The sequence below is a fragment of the Thamnophis elegans genome, chromosome 12 (assembly GCF_009769535.1).
Source record: "Thamnophis elegans isolate rThaEle1 chromosome 12, rThaEle1.pri, whole genome shotgun sequence".
Lineage (NCBI taxonomy): Eukaryota > Metazoa > Chordata > Lepidosauria > Squamata > Colubridae > Thamnophis > Thamnophis elegans.
This window is the reverse complement of record NC_045552.1, coordinates 3,378,596-3,395,997: the sequence shown is the minus strand read 5'-3', so window position 1 is coordinate 3,395,997 and position 17,402 is coordinate 3,378,596. Positions and strand designations below refer to the sequence as shown.

Below are 17,402 nucleotides of genomic sequence, written 5' to 3'. Positions count from 1 at the left end.
TGGAATCCAGACTACAGTCCACCCCATCTTACGTGGTAAAGCTCCAGGCGCTGTTCTTGCCCTTTGCCAGAGGCTTGCATCCTCAGCTCTGCCCGTACACCAAGTTGGGTTACTAATGGCATTCCGGATGGTTTCGATGTTGAATCCAAAGTAGACGTTTTGGTTGTCCTTCTTGTACTGATCGCCGTATCTTTCTAGAGAGAGGAGACAGGAAGCAACAGCTGAAGGAGACGAGCAGAAGACCCATTTTATGTTGACTCTTCATGCTACAGTGGAAGTAGCGGATACCGAAGTTGTTAAGTTAGTAAGTTGTGCTTGGCAGAAGGTCGCAAAAGGGGACCGCGTGAACTCTGGGACACCGCAGCCGTCATAGATACGAGTCGGTCACCCTGAATTTTGGGTGCATAAATGCGGCACATGTATAGTGTCAAGAACGGGTCATAAGCCACTTTTTCTCAGTGGCATCGTAACTTCAAACGATCGCTAAACAATTGTTGCAATACGAGAACTACTCGTACTCAGGAAATTTCTAACCTCGGGCTCCCTTTTCATCCAGCTCAACAGAATCGGCAAATCCCTGAATTCTCCAACACTGGAAGTCTTTAAGAAGAGTTGGATAGCCTTTGTCTGAAATGGTGTAGGGTTTCCTGCCTAAGCAGGGGTTGGACTAGAAGACCTCCAAGGTCCCTTCCCACTCTGCTATTCTATTCTATTCTATTCCATTCTATTCTATTCTATTCCTATTCTATATATTCCATTCCTATTTTATTCATTCTCTATTCTATTCCATTCCATTCCATTCTATTCTCTATTCTATTCTATTTTCTATTCTATTCTATTCTCTATTCTATTTTCTATTCTATTCTCTATTCTATTCTATCTATCTATTCCATTCTATTCATTCTCTATCTATTCTATTCTCTTTCTATTATTCTATTTATTCTCTATTCTATTCATCCTTCCAGTGCCATCCATTCTATCATCTCTATTCTCTATGCTATTCTATCCCGCGATCTCTCTATTCTAGCGATCTATATCTATTCTATTCTATTCTCCATCTATCTAATCATTCTATGACCTATTCTAGTCCCTATTCCTATTCTCTATCCTATTTGTTATCATTCCCTATGCTATCATGCCAGCCAATTAGATTCTAATTCTATTCTATCTTTCAATAGACTTATATTCAGATCTGAGCCCAGCTATATGGGTCAGGCCCAGTTCTATGACCTCTGGGGCTCGCTGTTTTCAGACGACTGGTCCATCCATCCTCCATCCATCCAGGCAAACAGGAGGATTTCAAACCACATTCACCACTCAACCAACCTATTTCTCTCCTTCCCCTCCCCCCCACCTTTTTTTTTTTTGCCCATATGACTTGTCACAGCATCTATTTCGGCTACAGGAAGAGTCTATTTTTAAAGTTCTCTTCCTTGGGAGATCAAAGGAGCTTTGACTTTGGTCAAGAGACAGAGACCATGGGTTGAGTTTTTTGTTTTTGTTTTTTCAAGCTTCTCTCCAAGTCTCCAACCACAGCATTCGGTTGGTTCGTTTGTCAAAATATGCACCGTCTTCCGTTGCAAACAAACAGGACGCAGCGAATTTGGAGAAAACAAATATGGATCCAGGGCAAGGAAATTGGAAGGAAGAAAAGAACAACCTTCAGAAGGAAAAACAAAAAATATATATTCGTAGTTTTAATAAAAGAAGAAGAGAAAGCACAGAGAAGAGAAGAGAGCGAGAGAGAGAGAGAGAGAGAGAGAGAAGATAAAGAAAAAGAAGAGAAAAAGAAGATACAGAAAAAGAAGATAAAGACAAAGAAGAAAGAGGAAAGAAGAAAAAAGCAAGAAAGAAAGGATAAAGAAAGAAGATAAAGAAGGAGAAAAAGATAAAGGAAAAAGATAAAAAAAAAAGGAAATAAAAAAAAGGTAAAGCAAGAAAGGAGATAAAAAGAAAGAAAGGATAGAAAGAGAAAAATAAAAAGAAGAAAAAGGAAAAAAAGGAAAGAATGAAAGAAAAAGATAAAGAAACATTCCCCAGGTGGCCAACTGACTTAGGGAGATTGACTTGGTCAGCTCTTCTGCCCACAAACGGCAGCCAATGTAAGTTTGTGGAACTTAACCATCCAGCCCAGGAGAACTGATAAAAGAAAATATATATATTGTGTTTTTCAAGCGAGCATCCTCCCAGCTCCCATGAAATCATAGTGTGATTTCCCTCCCAGATGCCGGGAGTCTGACTCAGTCCTGGGGACATCTTTGAAGCTGCCAAATTATTATTCAACGTTTGGTGGTCCCTACCTTAAAGCACAGAAGCCCCATTTGGGGTTGGGGGGGAGGAGAGAAGCAGGAAAATTGGCTCCCCCCCTCTCCTTCTCCTCACCCCCCCCCCGACCATCACCACTAGGGACCACTTCCTTATCAGTGGTAGGACAGGGAAAATGGCCCCCAGATTGCCCACTTCCCCTCTTCAATGGATGTGGTCATCCTTTTTTCATTGTTTCCAGATGACACAGCCTGGGGGTGGGTGGGTGGGGGGACAGTGACCACAATTTCTTCCCAAAAAAGAAAAAAGGAATTTTACAGGCTGATGTTTTACAGCTGCACAGAGCCAGATAAGGTATGGGTGCCTTATCAGCCGGAGGAAATTCCCAAACTATTTTTGGGACTTTCCAACATGACAAAGTTCAGGAATAAAACAAGGAGGAGCAGGTTCGCCTTAACTCGCTCCCCGAAACTACAGGGCGAACCCAGGTTCCCTGCTGCGGGCCTCAGTTTTCCTAGCTGCAAAATGGGAAGATGTTGACGAGGGCCTTAAAGGGGCTACTAAAAGAAGAATCTTACGTGAACCTTAAAGCGTGCCCTCTGGGGAGTTCTGGGAATCGAAAGTCCATGGATCTTCATGCTGTTTGGGGTATTCGGGGAGTTAAATGTAAAGGTAAAGGCTCCCCTCGTAGTCGTTCCCGACTGTAGGGGGCGGTGCTCATCTCCATTTCAAAGCCAGAGAGCCAGCGCTGTCCGAAGACGTCTCTGTGGTCATGTGGCCGGCATGACTCAACGCCGAAGGCGCACGGAACGCTGTTCCCTTCCCACCAAAGGTGGTTCCTATTTTTCTACTTGCATTTCTTACGTGCTTTCGAACTGCTAGGTTGGCAGAAGCTGGGACAAGTCACGGGAGCTCACTCGTTACGGGCGCTAGGGATTCGAACCCCCGAACTGCCGACCTTTCTGATCGACAAGCTCAGTGTCTTAGCCACTGAGCCACCGCATCCCTTCTGGGAGTTAAGATCCTTCAATTTAAAAAAAATGTTCCCTGGGGAATTCTGGGAGTCGCAGTCCACATATGAAGAGCCGAGGTGGCGCAGTGGTTAAATGCAGCACTGCAGGCTACTTCAGCTGACTGCAGTTCTGCAGTTCGGCTGTTCAAATCTCACCGGCTCAGGGTTGACTCAGCCTTCCATCCTTCCGAGGTGGGTAAAATGAGGACCCGGATTGTTGTTGGGGCAATATGCTGACTCTGTAAACCGCTTAGAGAGGGCTGGAAGCCCTATGAAGCGGTATATAAGTCTAACTGCTATTGCTATATCTTCAACCTGCCAAGGTTGAGAAACGCTGCTTTAAGTGATTTTTTTTTATTATAAAAAACCAAAGCTGTCCCTTTGGGGGTACATACCCTCTTCCTTACTTCAGTGTAAACCCCACTGTGGACGCAGGTATGAACCGCCATGGCAGGTCTATGAATCATGGTAGGCCTATTCTCTCTCTGATCAAGCCGTTGGGGGTTGGACTAGAAGACCTCTAAGGTCCCTTCCAACTCTACTCATTCTGTGATTCTCTGCTATAGTATGGGATGTTGCAGAGGTAGCTCCCCAGACCCACAGGGTTGAGTGAAGCACCCCCACCTTGGAGATTTGGTGGAGGCACGTGGGCTACAAAATCAGCACTTGAGGATTTAGAATTAGAATAACAAGAGTTGGAAGGGACCTCGGAGGTCTTCTAGTCCAACCCCCGCTGCTTAGGCAGGAAACCCTACACCACTTCAGACCAAATGGCTGTCCAATCTCTAAAAATAAATTTAATTTATCACTCCCCCGCTCCAGGATGGGCCCAGGTGGACAGCAACTCTCCACGGTTGAGCCTTCAGATCTGGAATGGCTCCGTTTGAAGGAGGTTCCTCCTGGTTCGGGGCTGCTGTCGGAGGTCAGAAAACAGCCCCGATGGGACTTATGGGGAGAAGGACCCGAAGCCACAAATGGAAGAGGGTTGGGGGTGTGTGGTGTCCTTATCCCCGAGAAAAGGGGGCACAGGACATCCGTCTTCGGAGCTTCCAAGTTATCAGCAGCCCAAGGCTTTGCTAAGTCATGCTAAGCGGATGTGTGTGTCTCTCTCAACCTTCCCCACAACGTGTGCTTCCCCCCCAACACACAAACACACACACACACATGCATGCACTTGGGGCTGCTGTCTTTGTGACTCTTGCGTGACTTGAATCTGTGTGACTGCGGCACGCTCCAGTGGTCGCAAGTGTGAAAAACGTTTCACGCTTACCATCATAAAACAAAGGGTTGGAAGTTAAGGGAGATCCATATTCGGAGTCGAGCGATGGGAATAAAGGGGATCTCATACACACACACACACACACGCACAGACACACAAACACACCCCTGGTTCTCTCTTTCTGCAGCCCCACAACACAACATGCCTAAGGAAAAATGTTCTTCTGCCTACACAACCTTCCCCCCACTTCTCCCTCGGTTCCCGGGCTGGTTGGCACGTGCCAGGATGGTAAAGAAAAATAATTAATAAATCCATCTTACCTTCTACGAGACCACAAAAACTACCCAAGGTGCCACCCATCCCTGCAGGGCCCGTGGGTTTGTTTAAGGCGGCATGCCAGCCACACCCAGCAGGTAATTACACCTTGAACCAAGACGGAGTGGCTGCAACCTGGGTGGGAGCCCCCATCTTTACGGCAGAATCTGTCCTCTCACACACACACCCTTTGCCCCCCACCCCACCTCGTCTTGTTATCTTCTCCCCGCTCGGTTCCCCGAGAAGTCCGGGTGCTGATTTTGCAGCCCGCGTGGGGATTTTTTCTATCCAAATCTATTTTATTCTTTCTAACCGTTTCCACCTTCGTGTAGGGTGGGGCGGCCGTGGATCCCTGTCTGAAATTAGCTGAAATTTCAGTCAATCGGCTCAAATGCACAAACTTTGTCAAATAGGTTGGCCCTGGACCTAATCCGCCTATCGAAGGATAAGGTCTGCCAAACACAAATAGAGTTCATTGAATTGAAAACTGCGGAGATAAGGGAGGATGAGGGGAAGGGTAAAGGGGAGGAAGGGGAAGGAGAGAAGGGAAAGGAGAGGAGGAAGGAAGGAAGGAGAGAAGAAAGAGAAGAAAGGGGGGAAGGAAGGAGGGAAGGAAGGAGGGAGGGAAGCAGGAGGGAAGCAAGGAGGGAAGGAAGGAGAGAAGGAGAGAAGAAAGGAGGGAAGGAAGGAGAGAAGGAGAGAAGAAAGGAGGGAATGTAGGAGAGAAGGAAGGGGGAAGGAAGGAGGAAAGGAAGGGGGAAAAGGAAGGAGAGGAGGAGAGAAGAAAGGAGGGAAGGAAGGAGGGAAGGAAGCAGGGAAGGAGGAGGGAAGGAGAGAAGGAGAGAAGAAAGGGGGGAGGGAAGGGGGAAGGAGGGAGGGAAGGAAGGAGGGAAGGAGAGTAGGAGAGAAGAAAGGAGGGAAGGAAGGAGGGAGGAAGGAAGAAGAAGTAGGAATGTTGTAAGATAAGATGGAGTTATGGGATGGTAAGAAAGCAATTTCAAGTATATTGTCAACTGTAGGGGAAAAATTGTTATAAATACATATTATTAATAACAGTTATGAGATCATATAATTGTGAATGTATATATGAAATTAATAAAATTTTCAAAAAAAAAAGAAGAATTGAAAACTGCGCTTTCCCAAGAGTAAATCCCCATAGACATACCTACACACAGACGCGAAACATACACGCCCTTCGAGTGTCACCGTAGAATCAGCCTGCAGACATTTTCACACCAGGACAAGCTGCCTTTATAAAAATTGGTTTCTGTACCCCCCCCCCCCTTTTTTTTTTCCAGTTGTCCCCTAAAAGGCAAATCATTTTTGTTTTTAGGAATAAGTATTTTCTTCTTTCTTGTGTGGATCGCATTTTAAAATTTATTCTTCCGTAGCCCCTGCTCGAGTGGGGACCCAAATTATTATGTGTGGTGGACATAAAGCATGGCTTACGGAGGTTTGGCGACAGTAAACTTGGTTACCAGCTTATTTCTTGCTCCATTTTTATTTTAGCTTCAAGCCTTGATAGAGGAACAAAAACTCCCTAGTTAATTCTGTCTCCCAAGGGCTGCGGAGGGGGAACTCTACAGATAGGAGGGCCAGGATTTGGAAATGGAAGGTGCAAACTTAGGCCTGGCTGTGCCAAGTGAATTTCTACATGTATAAATCCAGAATGTTATAGGGTTTCCTGCTGGAACAGGAGGTTGGACTAGAAGACCTCTAAGGTCCCTTCCAACTCTGTTATTCTTTGAAACTCAGTTCAATTCCTCTTCGGCTGTTTTAAGAGGTATTGTTAGGCAACCAAGTGCTCATGCTGCTAGTCCTCTATGAGTCTGCCACTGGCAAGGTAGAAGAGGGAATCGGACATTTCGGAGCAATCGACCAATTTTAGCAGGGGAGAGATAAGTCCCTGACTCCAGCCATTCATTTAGTGACGGTTTGAAGTCACTAAAATATCTTACGATTGTTTTTCACACTTACGATCCATATTGAAAACCCTTGGCCACTGATTCTTATTTGCGACGGCCGGCGTGTCCCCCGGGGAGTGTCACGCGATCCCCTTTTGCGACCTTTCGGCAAGCAAAGCCACTTAACAACGGTCCTCGTTGCAAGGGATTCGCTTAAAAAACCCTGGCAAGGAAAGTTGTAAACAAAAAAATAAGTCACTGAACCCCCTGTCTCGCTAAGGCAATGTCGGGCTCTCAGTTCTGGTCGTAAGTCGAAGACCACCTGGCCAAGGGGGCCCATCGTGCCCTGAGGCGGGACAAGCCCAGCAATTTCACCGCCGGAAGCGAGACCTTGAGTTTGCCCAACCAATCTCCGTTTGCAGCCGCCACCGTTCTTCCCCCCGGCCACAGCTGACGTTGCAGAAACCGAAAGAGAGAGAGAAACGCATCCGCTTAATTTAAAGAAAGCTTTTCTCCCAAGGCCCTAATCGGGTTCATTACAAGAATTTCTACAAAGCTAGCATCGGATGCAAGCCGGGAGGGGGGGGGGGAAATGCCAAAGGAAGCCGGGAATTATAAGGATAAAGCTTCTGGAAAGTGCCCTCCAACCTCTTCTGAAAAATAAGTTTGTTTAAAAAAAAAATCTTACTCCTGAAACTACGGTTTGGGGCTGCAGAAGTGAAATCAAGGCCCACTTTATTTTTGCTTTGAGAAAACTTCCCCGCTGCCTCCCGGCAAAGCAATAAAAAGAGGATTTTCTTCTGTGGGCAGCTGGCCTCTTTCCTCTCCGCGTGTGTCCCGTTTTTGGGGCTGCCAACCTGGCTTCTTACAGGAGGAGGAGGAGGCTTAAAAACGTTAAGCCCAGTTCAGTTGTTAGATGCTGTTTCCAGTTTTGGGGGTTACCTGAGATTTGTAGCATGGCACTGCAATGCAAAGTCTCCCTAATGTGTTTTGTGTGGTGTTGTTGTTGTTGTTGTTGTTGTTTAGATGCAGGTACAAAAGATAGAACTTGCGTTGTGATGTCAGAATGCAGGTATGTGAATTTGGCATCAGGAAGGTCATAAGGGATCAGACAACTAACTGTATTGTATTGTATTGAACTGTATTGAACTGTATTGAACTGCATTGTATTCTATTGCATTGAACTGTATTGTATTCTATTGAACTGTATTCTATTCTATTCTATTCTATTGAACTGTATTCTATTCTATTGTATTGAAGTGTATTCTAATCTATTGTATTGAAGTGTATTCTATTCTATTCTATTGTATTGAACTGTATTCTATTCTATTGTATTCTATTCTATTCTATTGTATTCTATTCTGTTGAACTGTATTCTATTCTATTGTATTGAAGTGTATTCTATTCTATTCTATTCTATTCTATTGAACTGTATTCTATTCTATTCTATTCTATTCTATTCTATTGTATTCTATTCTGTTGAACTGTATTCTATTCTATTGTATTGAACTGTATTCTATTCTATTCTATTCTATTGTATTCTATTCTGTTGAACTGTATTCTATTCTATTGTATTGAACTGTATTCTATTCTATTGTGTTGAACTGTATTCTATTCTATTCTATTGAACTGTATTCTATTCTATTCTATTGAACTGTATTCTATTCTATTCTATTCTATTCTATTGAACTGTATTCTATTCTATTCTATTGAACTGTATTCTATTCTATTCTATTGAACTGTATTCTATTCTATTCTATTGAACTGTATTCTATTCTATTGTATTGTATTCTATTCTATTCTATTGAACTGAATTCTATTCTATTTTATTGAACTGTATTCTATTCTATTGTATTCTATTCTATTGTATTCTATTCTATTGTATTCTATTGTATTCTATTGTATTGAACTGCATTGTATTGTATTGCATTGTATCATATCGAACTGTATTGTATTGTATCTAATAAAATGAAATTCAATGGTGAAAAGAGTCAGGTTCTACATTCAGGCAAGAAAAGCGAAATGCACAGGTACAGTGTAGGTGGAACCTTGCACAATAGTAGTAACTGTGAGAGGGATCTTGGATTCCTAGTGGACAACCACTTAAATAGGAGCCAGCCTTGTGCAGCAGCTGCCAAAAAAGCCAACACAGTTCTAGGCTGCATCAACAGAGGGAGAGAATCAAGATCACGTGAAGGGTTAATACCACTTTATAATGCTTTGGTAAGGTCACCCTTGGAATACGGCATCCAGTTTTGGTTGCCACGATGTAAAAAAGGTGTTGAGACTCTAGAAAGAGTGCAGAGAAGAGCAAGAAAGAGGATTAGGGGACCGGAGGCTAAAACATATGAAGAACGGTTGCAGGAACTGGGAATGTCTAGTTTAATGAAAAGAAGGACTAGGGGAGACATGATAGCAGTCTTCCAATATCTCAGGGGTTGCCACAAAGAAGAGGGAGTCAAACTATTCTCCAAGGCACTTGAGGGCAGAAGAAGAAGCAATGGGTGGAAACTAATCAAGGAGAGAAGCAACTTAGAATTGAGGAGAAATTTCCTGACAGTTAGAACAATTAATCAGTGGAACAGAAGTTGCCTCCACAAGTTGTGAATGCCCCAACACTGGAAGTCTTTAAGAAGATGCTGGATAGCCATTTGTCTGAAACAGTATAGGGTTTCCTGCCTAGGCAGGGGGTTGGACTAGAAGACCTCCAAGGTCCCTTCCAACTCGGCTATTGTATTGTATTGAATTGTACTGTACTGGTAGTCCTTGACCTACAACCACAATTGAGCTAAAATTTTGTTGCTAAGCAAGACAGTTGTTAAGTGCCCCATTTTACGACCTTTCTTGCCACAGTTGTTAAGGGAATCACTGTACTTGTTGGTTAGGAACCCGGTTGTTAAGTGAATCTGGCTTCCCCGTTAATTTTGCTTGTCAGACGGTCGCAAAAGGGGATCGTGTAACCCCAGCTGCCGAACGTCTGAATTTTGTTCACGTGATGCTGAAATGGTCGTAAGTGTGAAAAAACGATTCTTTTTCAGTGCCTTGGTAACTTTGAATGGTCACTAAGTGAATTGTTTTGAGGACTCCCTGTATTTACAGGTAACCAGAATGGACTCATTCGTTTAGCGACCGTTCAAAGTTACAACAGCATTGGGCAACGTGACTTACGACCGGTTCCCACACTTACGACCACAGCAGAGTCCCTGTGGCTGCGCGATCTCCACTTGCAACTTTCCCAGCCTCCAACAAGCAAAGTCAGGGAAGGGCGCCAGATTTGCTTAAACCTGGCCAGATTCACTTTACAACGGTGGCCAAACAGGTCATAAAATGGGGCGCGACTCACTCAACGACCGCCTTGTTTAGCAACGTCTCAGAGGGGGAGGACCAGCTGTAGTGTCTGAACATACATGAGCCATCGGCCAATTGGCATGGCCGCTGCTGATTTTCGCTGCTCTTGGCTTTATCGATCGTTTCCTCGCATCGAGATTTTCCCGGCCGCCTTCAAAACTTTTTCTTTTTAGAAGAGCAGAGTCCCAAGGGACCTTGGAGGTCTTCTAGTCCAACCCCCTGCTCAAACAGCAATACTCAGTGAATAATAAATCTGAGGATCAGAAAGCCTCACCTGCTCTTGTCTCTGTGCTTGTTCAGAAGGAGGCCTTTCCTACTAAAATAATTTCCTACTTCAATCGAACAGAATAAGAGCTGGAAGGGACCTTGGAGGTCTACTAGTCCAACCTCTTGCTCGAGCAGGAGACCCCATACCATTCCTGACCAACGGCTGTCCAGAAGATCCAGTGACAGATCCAGCACAGCTGGCTGGGGAATTCTGGGAGTTGAAGTCCACACAAGTCCTAAAGTTGCCAAAAGTTGAACACCCTTGCACCATACTTGTCAAAGCCTCCAGAATCTGGAGCGCTCCTTTTCCAACTCACCAATCCGGAACAGGTTTTTCAAAAGGGGGCTCCCCAAAAAACACTTGATTCTCTTCTCGGGGGCCAATGAAGTTGCCAACAGTGAGAACTGAAGCTGGTGGAGATACTTCCTCCTATTTTATCTCCATCAATGCAGGAAGCATCATCTTCCTACCGGATCTGCTCACTCAGCCTGCACTCAGGGACACAGAGGCCGTGTCCCAGACCAACCCACTCACCAACTAACCAGCCTAGTCCCTTTGATGCAAGAGAGATCTTGGAGTCTTAGTGGACAACCACTTAATATTTGATTTGATTTGATTTGATTATATTTATATGCCGCCCTTTTCCCCCGAAGGGGACTCAGGGCGGCTCACAATTCAAATCAGGGAAGGGGGGTACAGACAAAAAAATAAAAACGAAACATAACAATGCATAATTTAAAAACACACAACAGTCATACCAATTCGAGACGGGGGCAACAGCTCTTTAGCCCCAGGCCTGTCGGAACAGCCAGGTTTTAAGGGCTTTGCGGAAGGCCTGGAGGGTGGTGAGAGTTCGAATCTCCACGGGGAGTTCGTTCCAGAGGGTCGGAGCAGCCACAGAGAAGGCTCTCCTCCGGGTAGTCGCCAGTCGACACTGGCCGGCGGATGGAATTCGGAGGAGGCCTAATCTGTGGGATCTAATCGGTCTAGTGGAGGTGATTGGCAGCAGGCGGTCTCTCAAGTACCCAGGTCCAATACCATGAAGGGCCAGCTGTGTGCGGCAGCAGCCAAAAAAGCCAATGCAATCCTAAATTGCATGAACAGAGGGATACAAGCAAGCTCAAGTGGGGTCCTAATACCACTCTGTAAAGCCTTAGTAAGACCACATCTAGAATACTGCATCCACACCATTAAAAAAGATGCTGAGACTCTGGAAAGAGTGCAGAGAAGAGCAAACAGGATGATCAGGGGACTGGAGGCTAAAACACACGATGAACAGTTGCAGGAACTGGGCATGGCCAGTCTAGGGAAGGACCAGGGGAGACAGGATAGCAGCCTTCCAATATTTGAGGGGCTGCCCCAGAGAGGAAGGGAGTCAAGCTATTTTCCAAAGCATCCGAAGGCCAAGAAAAAGAATAATGGATGGAAACTGACCAAGGAGAGATTCAACCTGGAAAGAAGGAGGAATTTTCTGATAGGGAGAACAATCGACCCATGGAACAGAAGTTGCCTTCGGAAGTTGTGGGAGCTTCATCCCTGGAGGCTTTCAAGAAGAGACTGGACTGCCATCTCTCAGAAATGGTGTAGGGTCTCCAGCTTGGGGAGGGGGGGGGGAGGAGTTGGACTAGATCAATGGTGGGATTCAAATAATTTAACACCCGGTTCTCTGCCCTAATGATTTCTTCCAACAGCCAGTTCGCTAAGCTGCTGAGAAAGTTATCAACCATTGAACAGTCGTAAAGTGAAACGTTGGAAGTTGAGGACTATGGGTATTCACAAAAACGTTGCTGCTTGTCACCTAGGCGTCAGGAAAATGAGATAAATGCAGGCCCGTGACAGCAGAAAAATGTCTCACTCGTGGCCTTTGTATGGCCCACAGGTTTCTAGTCCTCTTGAGGGGATAGAAATGCCCGAGAACCTTACAACAGGTTACCTGCTTCTCAGGGTTGTCTGAATGAGACAGAACACTTGCATTTCTCAGCTGGAACAGGGAGATGCTTGCAACAACCTTTGACATCATGGCAAGGATCGTCACCCGAACATATTAGGTTCTCTCACCTGCCCAACTCCCCAATCTCCATCTGTCAGAAATGGTGTAGGGTCCCCTGCGGGGAGGGGTTGGACTAGATGACCTATAAGATCCCTTCCCCCTCTGCTCATCTCTTAATCCGATGCCCCCGCTCCCCCATCCCCTCTGCAGACTCACCATCGCTAACGGGGATCATCATGAAGCGGTGCACTTCCTTGGCGTAGTATTCTTCGTGAACGGTCTCCTGGAGTTCCTCAGCCACCATCTCTCGGATGATTTCCCTGGTGCTGTTGTAAAGAGCCATGACCTCTTCGGTTAGGATCGGCGCGTCCAACTCCTCCACCTCGGGGGGTTTCGGGAGCTTGAGTTTGCTGAGGATCTGTCCCCGGATGGCTTCGATCCTCTTCCGTTTCATCAGGTCCATGTCCAAGGTTTTGCAAGTGGAGAAAGCCCAGACGGAGCACAGCTGCTGGAGGGCCACCAGGAGAAGGAAGACCAAGCCCATGGCTTGCTGCTGCCAGCCCAAGACCCCCGGGGGCCCAGAGAAGCCCCGGGGCCTGTCACAGCTCCTTGAGCCCATGGTGGTGCCGTTTCCTCTTGCCTTTCTGCTGGCAGGAACTCAACCTCCTCCTCCTTCCTTGCCAGCCAAGGAAGCTCTTGAAAGTGGCTGCTCAGAGACCTTCTTCTTGGCTTCTTCCCTTTGGGCCGTCCAGCCGAAGGGCTCAAAATGCCCCCTTTTCTGCTTCTCTCTGTCCGGACCAGCTCAGCTTTTCAGGCAGCCGGTTTCCAGACTCGCTCTATTGCCTGGCACCGCCGACGGACCCCATGTGTCTGGATGCTGCATCTATCCAAACTCAACCCCTGGCACCGGATCAGAGGGCTCTCGTGCCCCCTGCTCTGGAGAGAGGCTCGCTGGGGTCTTTCGGCTGGGCTTCAGGAAGGGTTGAGACCGGTTGAGAAAGCTGTCACAAGCCGGAGGCCTCGGGAACCTCACCGGAATGTGGCCAAGCTTGGCAGGCAGGCGGTGTTGGGGCAAGGAGAGAGCAGGGGCAGGCCTGGGAGATGCCACCACTTCTCCTCTTTCCCTGGAGCCAACTGGTCCGTTCCTGTCTTCTTTCACTGCTGGAAGGACTGTAATTTCACCACTCTTGTCGGGACTTGCTGACGGGCGAGCTTGGAGGTTTATAAAGCTTTTTTTTTTCTTTTTTTTTTTGCCTCTCCCCGGCACGGGCTCCACCCAGGAAGTGGAGGGAAAGCACAGTGCCGTATATAACCCAGCACGCTCAAGGGGGGGGGGGGGGAAGAGAGAGAGTGCTGGACAGTTACTCTGGAAAGAAAAGGAAAAAAAAAAGGAAAAAGGAGGGGAGGGAAGGGAGGGAAAGGAAAAAGGAAAGATGGAAAGGAAAGGAAGGAAAAGAAAAAAAAGAAAGCAAGAAGGGAGAAAGAGTGAGAGAAAGAGAAAAGGAGTGAAAGAAAAAGAGGGAGAAAGAAAAGAAAGAGGGAGAAAAAGAATGAAAAAGAGGGAGAAAGGAGAAACAGAAAGAAAAGAAAAGAAAGGAAGGAAGGAAGGAAGGAGGAAAGAAAAGACAGTAAGAAGAGAGAAAGAGTGAGAGAAAGAGAAAAGGAATGAAAGAAAAAGAGGGAGAAAGAAAAGAAAGAGGGAGAAAAAGAATGAAAAAGAGGGAGAAAGGAGAAACAGAAAGAAAAGAAAGAAAGGAAGAAAGGAAGAAAGGAAGAAAGGAAGAAAGGAAGAAAGGAAGAAAGGAAGAAAGGAAGAAAGGAAGAAAGGAAGAAAGAAAGAAAGAAAATGGAGGGAAGCAAGGAAGAAGGGAGGGAGAGAAGGAAGAAAGGGAGGGAGGGGAGGAAGGAGGGAAAGAAAGAAAAGGGAGGCAGTAAAAGAAAGAAAAAGGAAGAGGAAGGAAGGAAGAAAGGAAGAAAAGACAGCAAGAAGGGAGAAAGAGTGAGAGAAAGAGAAAAGGAATGAAAGAAAAAGAGGGAGAAAGAAAAGAAAGAGGGAGAAAAAGAATGAAAAAGAAGGAGAAAGGAGAAACAGAAAGAAAAGAAAAGGAAGGAAGGAAGGAATGAAGGAAGGAAGAAAGAAAAAGAAAGAAAGAAAGAAAGAGAAAGAAAGAGAAAGAAAGAAAGAAAGAAAGAAAGAAAGAAAGAAAGAAAGAAAGAAAGAAAGAAAGAAAGACTCAGCCATTCGTCCTGAACAGCATAGGATCTCCTATTCAAAGGGGGTTGGACTAGAAGGCCTCCAAGGTCCCTTCCAACTCTCTTATTCTATAATCCCTGATCAAGTAACGTGTGCCTTTAGAAGTTGTAGGTCCTCCATCACTGGAGGATGAGATTGGGCAGCCACCTGTCTGACAATCTATAGGGTCTCCAGTTGAGCAGGGGCTGGACTAGAAGGCCTCCAAGGTCCCCCCTTCCCACTCTGTGATTCTGCAGCCTGTATTTCCAGACTGACCTCTCGCCATACCTCCACCGTGGAAGGTGGCAGAGTCTCTTCCTCTGGGCTTTGCCACGGAAGCTGAGAACGAGGCGGGTGTAGGTAGGGTATGGGTTAAATGGCCATTGGCCCCCATGAAGTGGCCCAGGGCCACCCTCCATGCCAAGGCAGAGAGGAACAGAGCTAAAAAAAAGCAATGCTTTTTACAAATCACGATACGGGCGGGGAAAAAAAGCTCTTTATCGATTCTCGGTTCAAACGGAGTTTCCTGGCTACGATCCAAGTCGCCGGGTCAGTTTCGCAGCTTCTCCCTGTCCCTCACTCCCCTCCCCACCCCTCCATTCCGCCTATCCCAGTATAAGATGGTTCCCCACATGCCTAGCAAGGGGGCCATTCTGGCCGTGGCTGGAGCTATTTCGGAGCAGCTGCGTGGGGGAGGCGGGAAGGGGGGGGCCCTTTGGGGTTGAATTACACCCCAATGCATCCCAACCATGTTTCCCCCTGGTGAGAGCCAATTCTGGGCTGCAGGTTTACCCTGCGTGTTGCAAGGTAACTAGCTGAGGAAGATTGGACAAGCGTTTGTCTGAAATGGCCTAGGGTTTCTTGCCGAGCAGGGGGTCAGACTAGAAGACCTCCAAGGTCCCCTACGACTCCTATTCTAGTCTGTTTTGTTCTGCTCTACTCTTATTATTTTCTTTTCTATTCTATTCTACACCATGCTACACTATAATTATATTATTTATAAATATATTATAATATAATATAGAATAGAATATGGAATATAGAATAAATATAGAATATAATAGAATAGAATAAATATAGAATAGAATAGAATAGAATAGAATAATATATATTAATTCTTTATATTATTTATAAATATATTATAATAGCATAATATAGAATAGAATATAGAATAGAATATAGAATGTAGAATATAGAATAGAATATAGAATATAGAATATAGAATATAGAATATAGAATATAGAATATAGAATATAGAATATAGAATATAGAATAAATATAGAATAGAATAGAATCATATATATTATTTATATTATTTATAAATATATTATAATAGTATAATATAGAATAGAATATAGAATGTATAATATAGAATATAGAATAGAATATAGAATATAGAGTAAATCTAGAATAGAATCATATATATTAATTATTTATATTATTTATAAATATATAATAATAGAATATAGAATATAGAATAAATATAGAATATAGAATACAATACAATACAATAATATATATTAATTCTTTCTCTGTCCCTTTCTCAAGGGACACAGGTAGTCCTCGACTTAAGACCACAATTGAGCCTGACATTTCTGTCGCTAAGAGAGACAGTTGTTGGGTGAATTTTGACCCATTTGTCTTTTCTTGCCGCTGCTAAGTGAATCACTGTAGTCGTTAAGTTAGCCACACGGTTGTTCAGCGAACCTGGCTTCCCCCAATGCTTGTCAGAAGGTCGCAAAAAAGGGATCACGCGACACACACACACCCCGGGACACTGCAACAGTCGTAAGTGTGAAAAACGGTCACTATCTCCAGTGTCGTCGTAACTTCAGTCACTAAATGAACTGTCGTAAGTTCAGAACTATCCGTATCGTTTTCGTCTTTTCCTGATCAGGTTTACCCCTTGTATTAACTCAGGCACTGGTGATGGGTGGATTTCTTTGTAATACACACAAACACACACACAAACACACACACAAACACACACACAAACACACACACAAATGCACACACAAATGCACACACAAATGCACACACACAAAACCAATATAGTAATGATGGAATATGCCTTTCTACAATCGACGTGCCCCGAAAACCTCTTCCCTCCTTTGTAAAATTTTCCCAGCGGGAGATTCCATAGAGAGTCCGGCTCGATCTGGGTTGTGTTAACTTTGCAACGCCCTTGAAGCAGGTCAGCGTAGTCCTCTTGACCTAAGGCGGCAAGGTACACAAGCACACCCCGCATTGTGTTGGGTTGCTGGGGAGGGAAACTCCTGGAGGCCAGATCGCCGGTCCAAAAAAAAACCCACACAAAACAAGGAGATAAAAATCTGCCTTTCGGGTAGAGGTGAAAAGGAGGCGATAACAGGTATCGATTTCCCGCATCCGAACAAGAGCTGGAGGCAAAATTGGAAGCAGGTTTTTATGGCCAAGTGGAAGGTCCTCGCTTAGCGACGGCCACATATCCAGCAACTCTTCATTCCCGGTCCCCGTGATGACCAAAGGAACGGGACGGCCAATCTTTTAACGTTTTTCAAACTATCGCAGATTTGCAAGGCAGTGTTTTCCCAATCTTGGCCATTTTTAAGAGACATGGACTTCAACTCCCAGAATTCCCCAGCCAGGCATGGACTTCAACTCCCAGAATTCCCCAGCCAGGCATGGACTTCAACTCCCAGAATTCCCCAGCCAGGCATGGACTTCCAACTCCCAGAATTCCCCAGCCAGGCATGGACTCCAACTCCCAGAATTCCCCAGCCAGGCATGGACTCCAACTCCCAGAATTCCCCAGCCAGGCATGGACTTCAACTCCCAGAATTCCCCAGCCAGGCATGGACTTCAACTC

At 45.4% G+C, this 17,402-nt stretch overlaps 1 protein-coding gene across 1 annotated transcript in view; it reads right to left on the bottom strand.

Annotated features, from left to right (window-relative positions):
* TGFB1 (transforming growth factor beta 1) overlaps positions 1–13,550 on the bottom strand; it is a 29,745-nt gene extending 16,195 nt beyond the window's left edge. The window contains 3 exon segments of the mRNA XM_032227088.1: positions 33–105; positions 107–194; positions 12,538–13,550. Of these exon segments, the coding sequence (XP_032082979.1) occupies positions 33–105; positions 107–194; positions 12,538–12,940 (564 nt within the window). The 5' untranslated portion in view covers positions 12,941–13,550.
* Between the last annotated feature and the right edge of the window lie 3,852 nt (positions 13,551–17,402).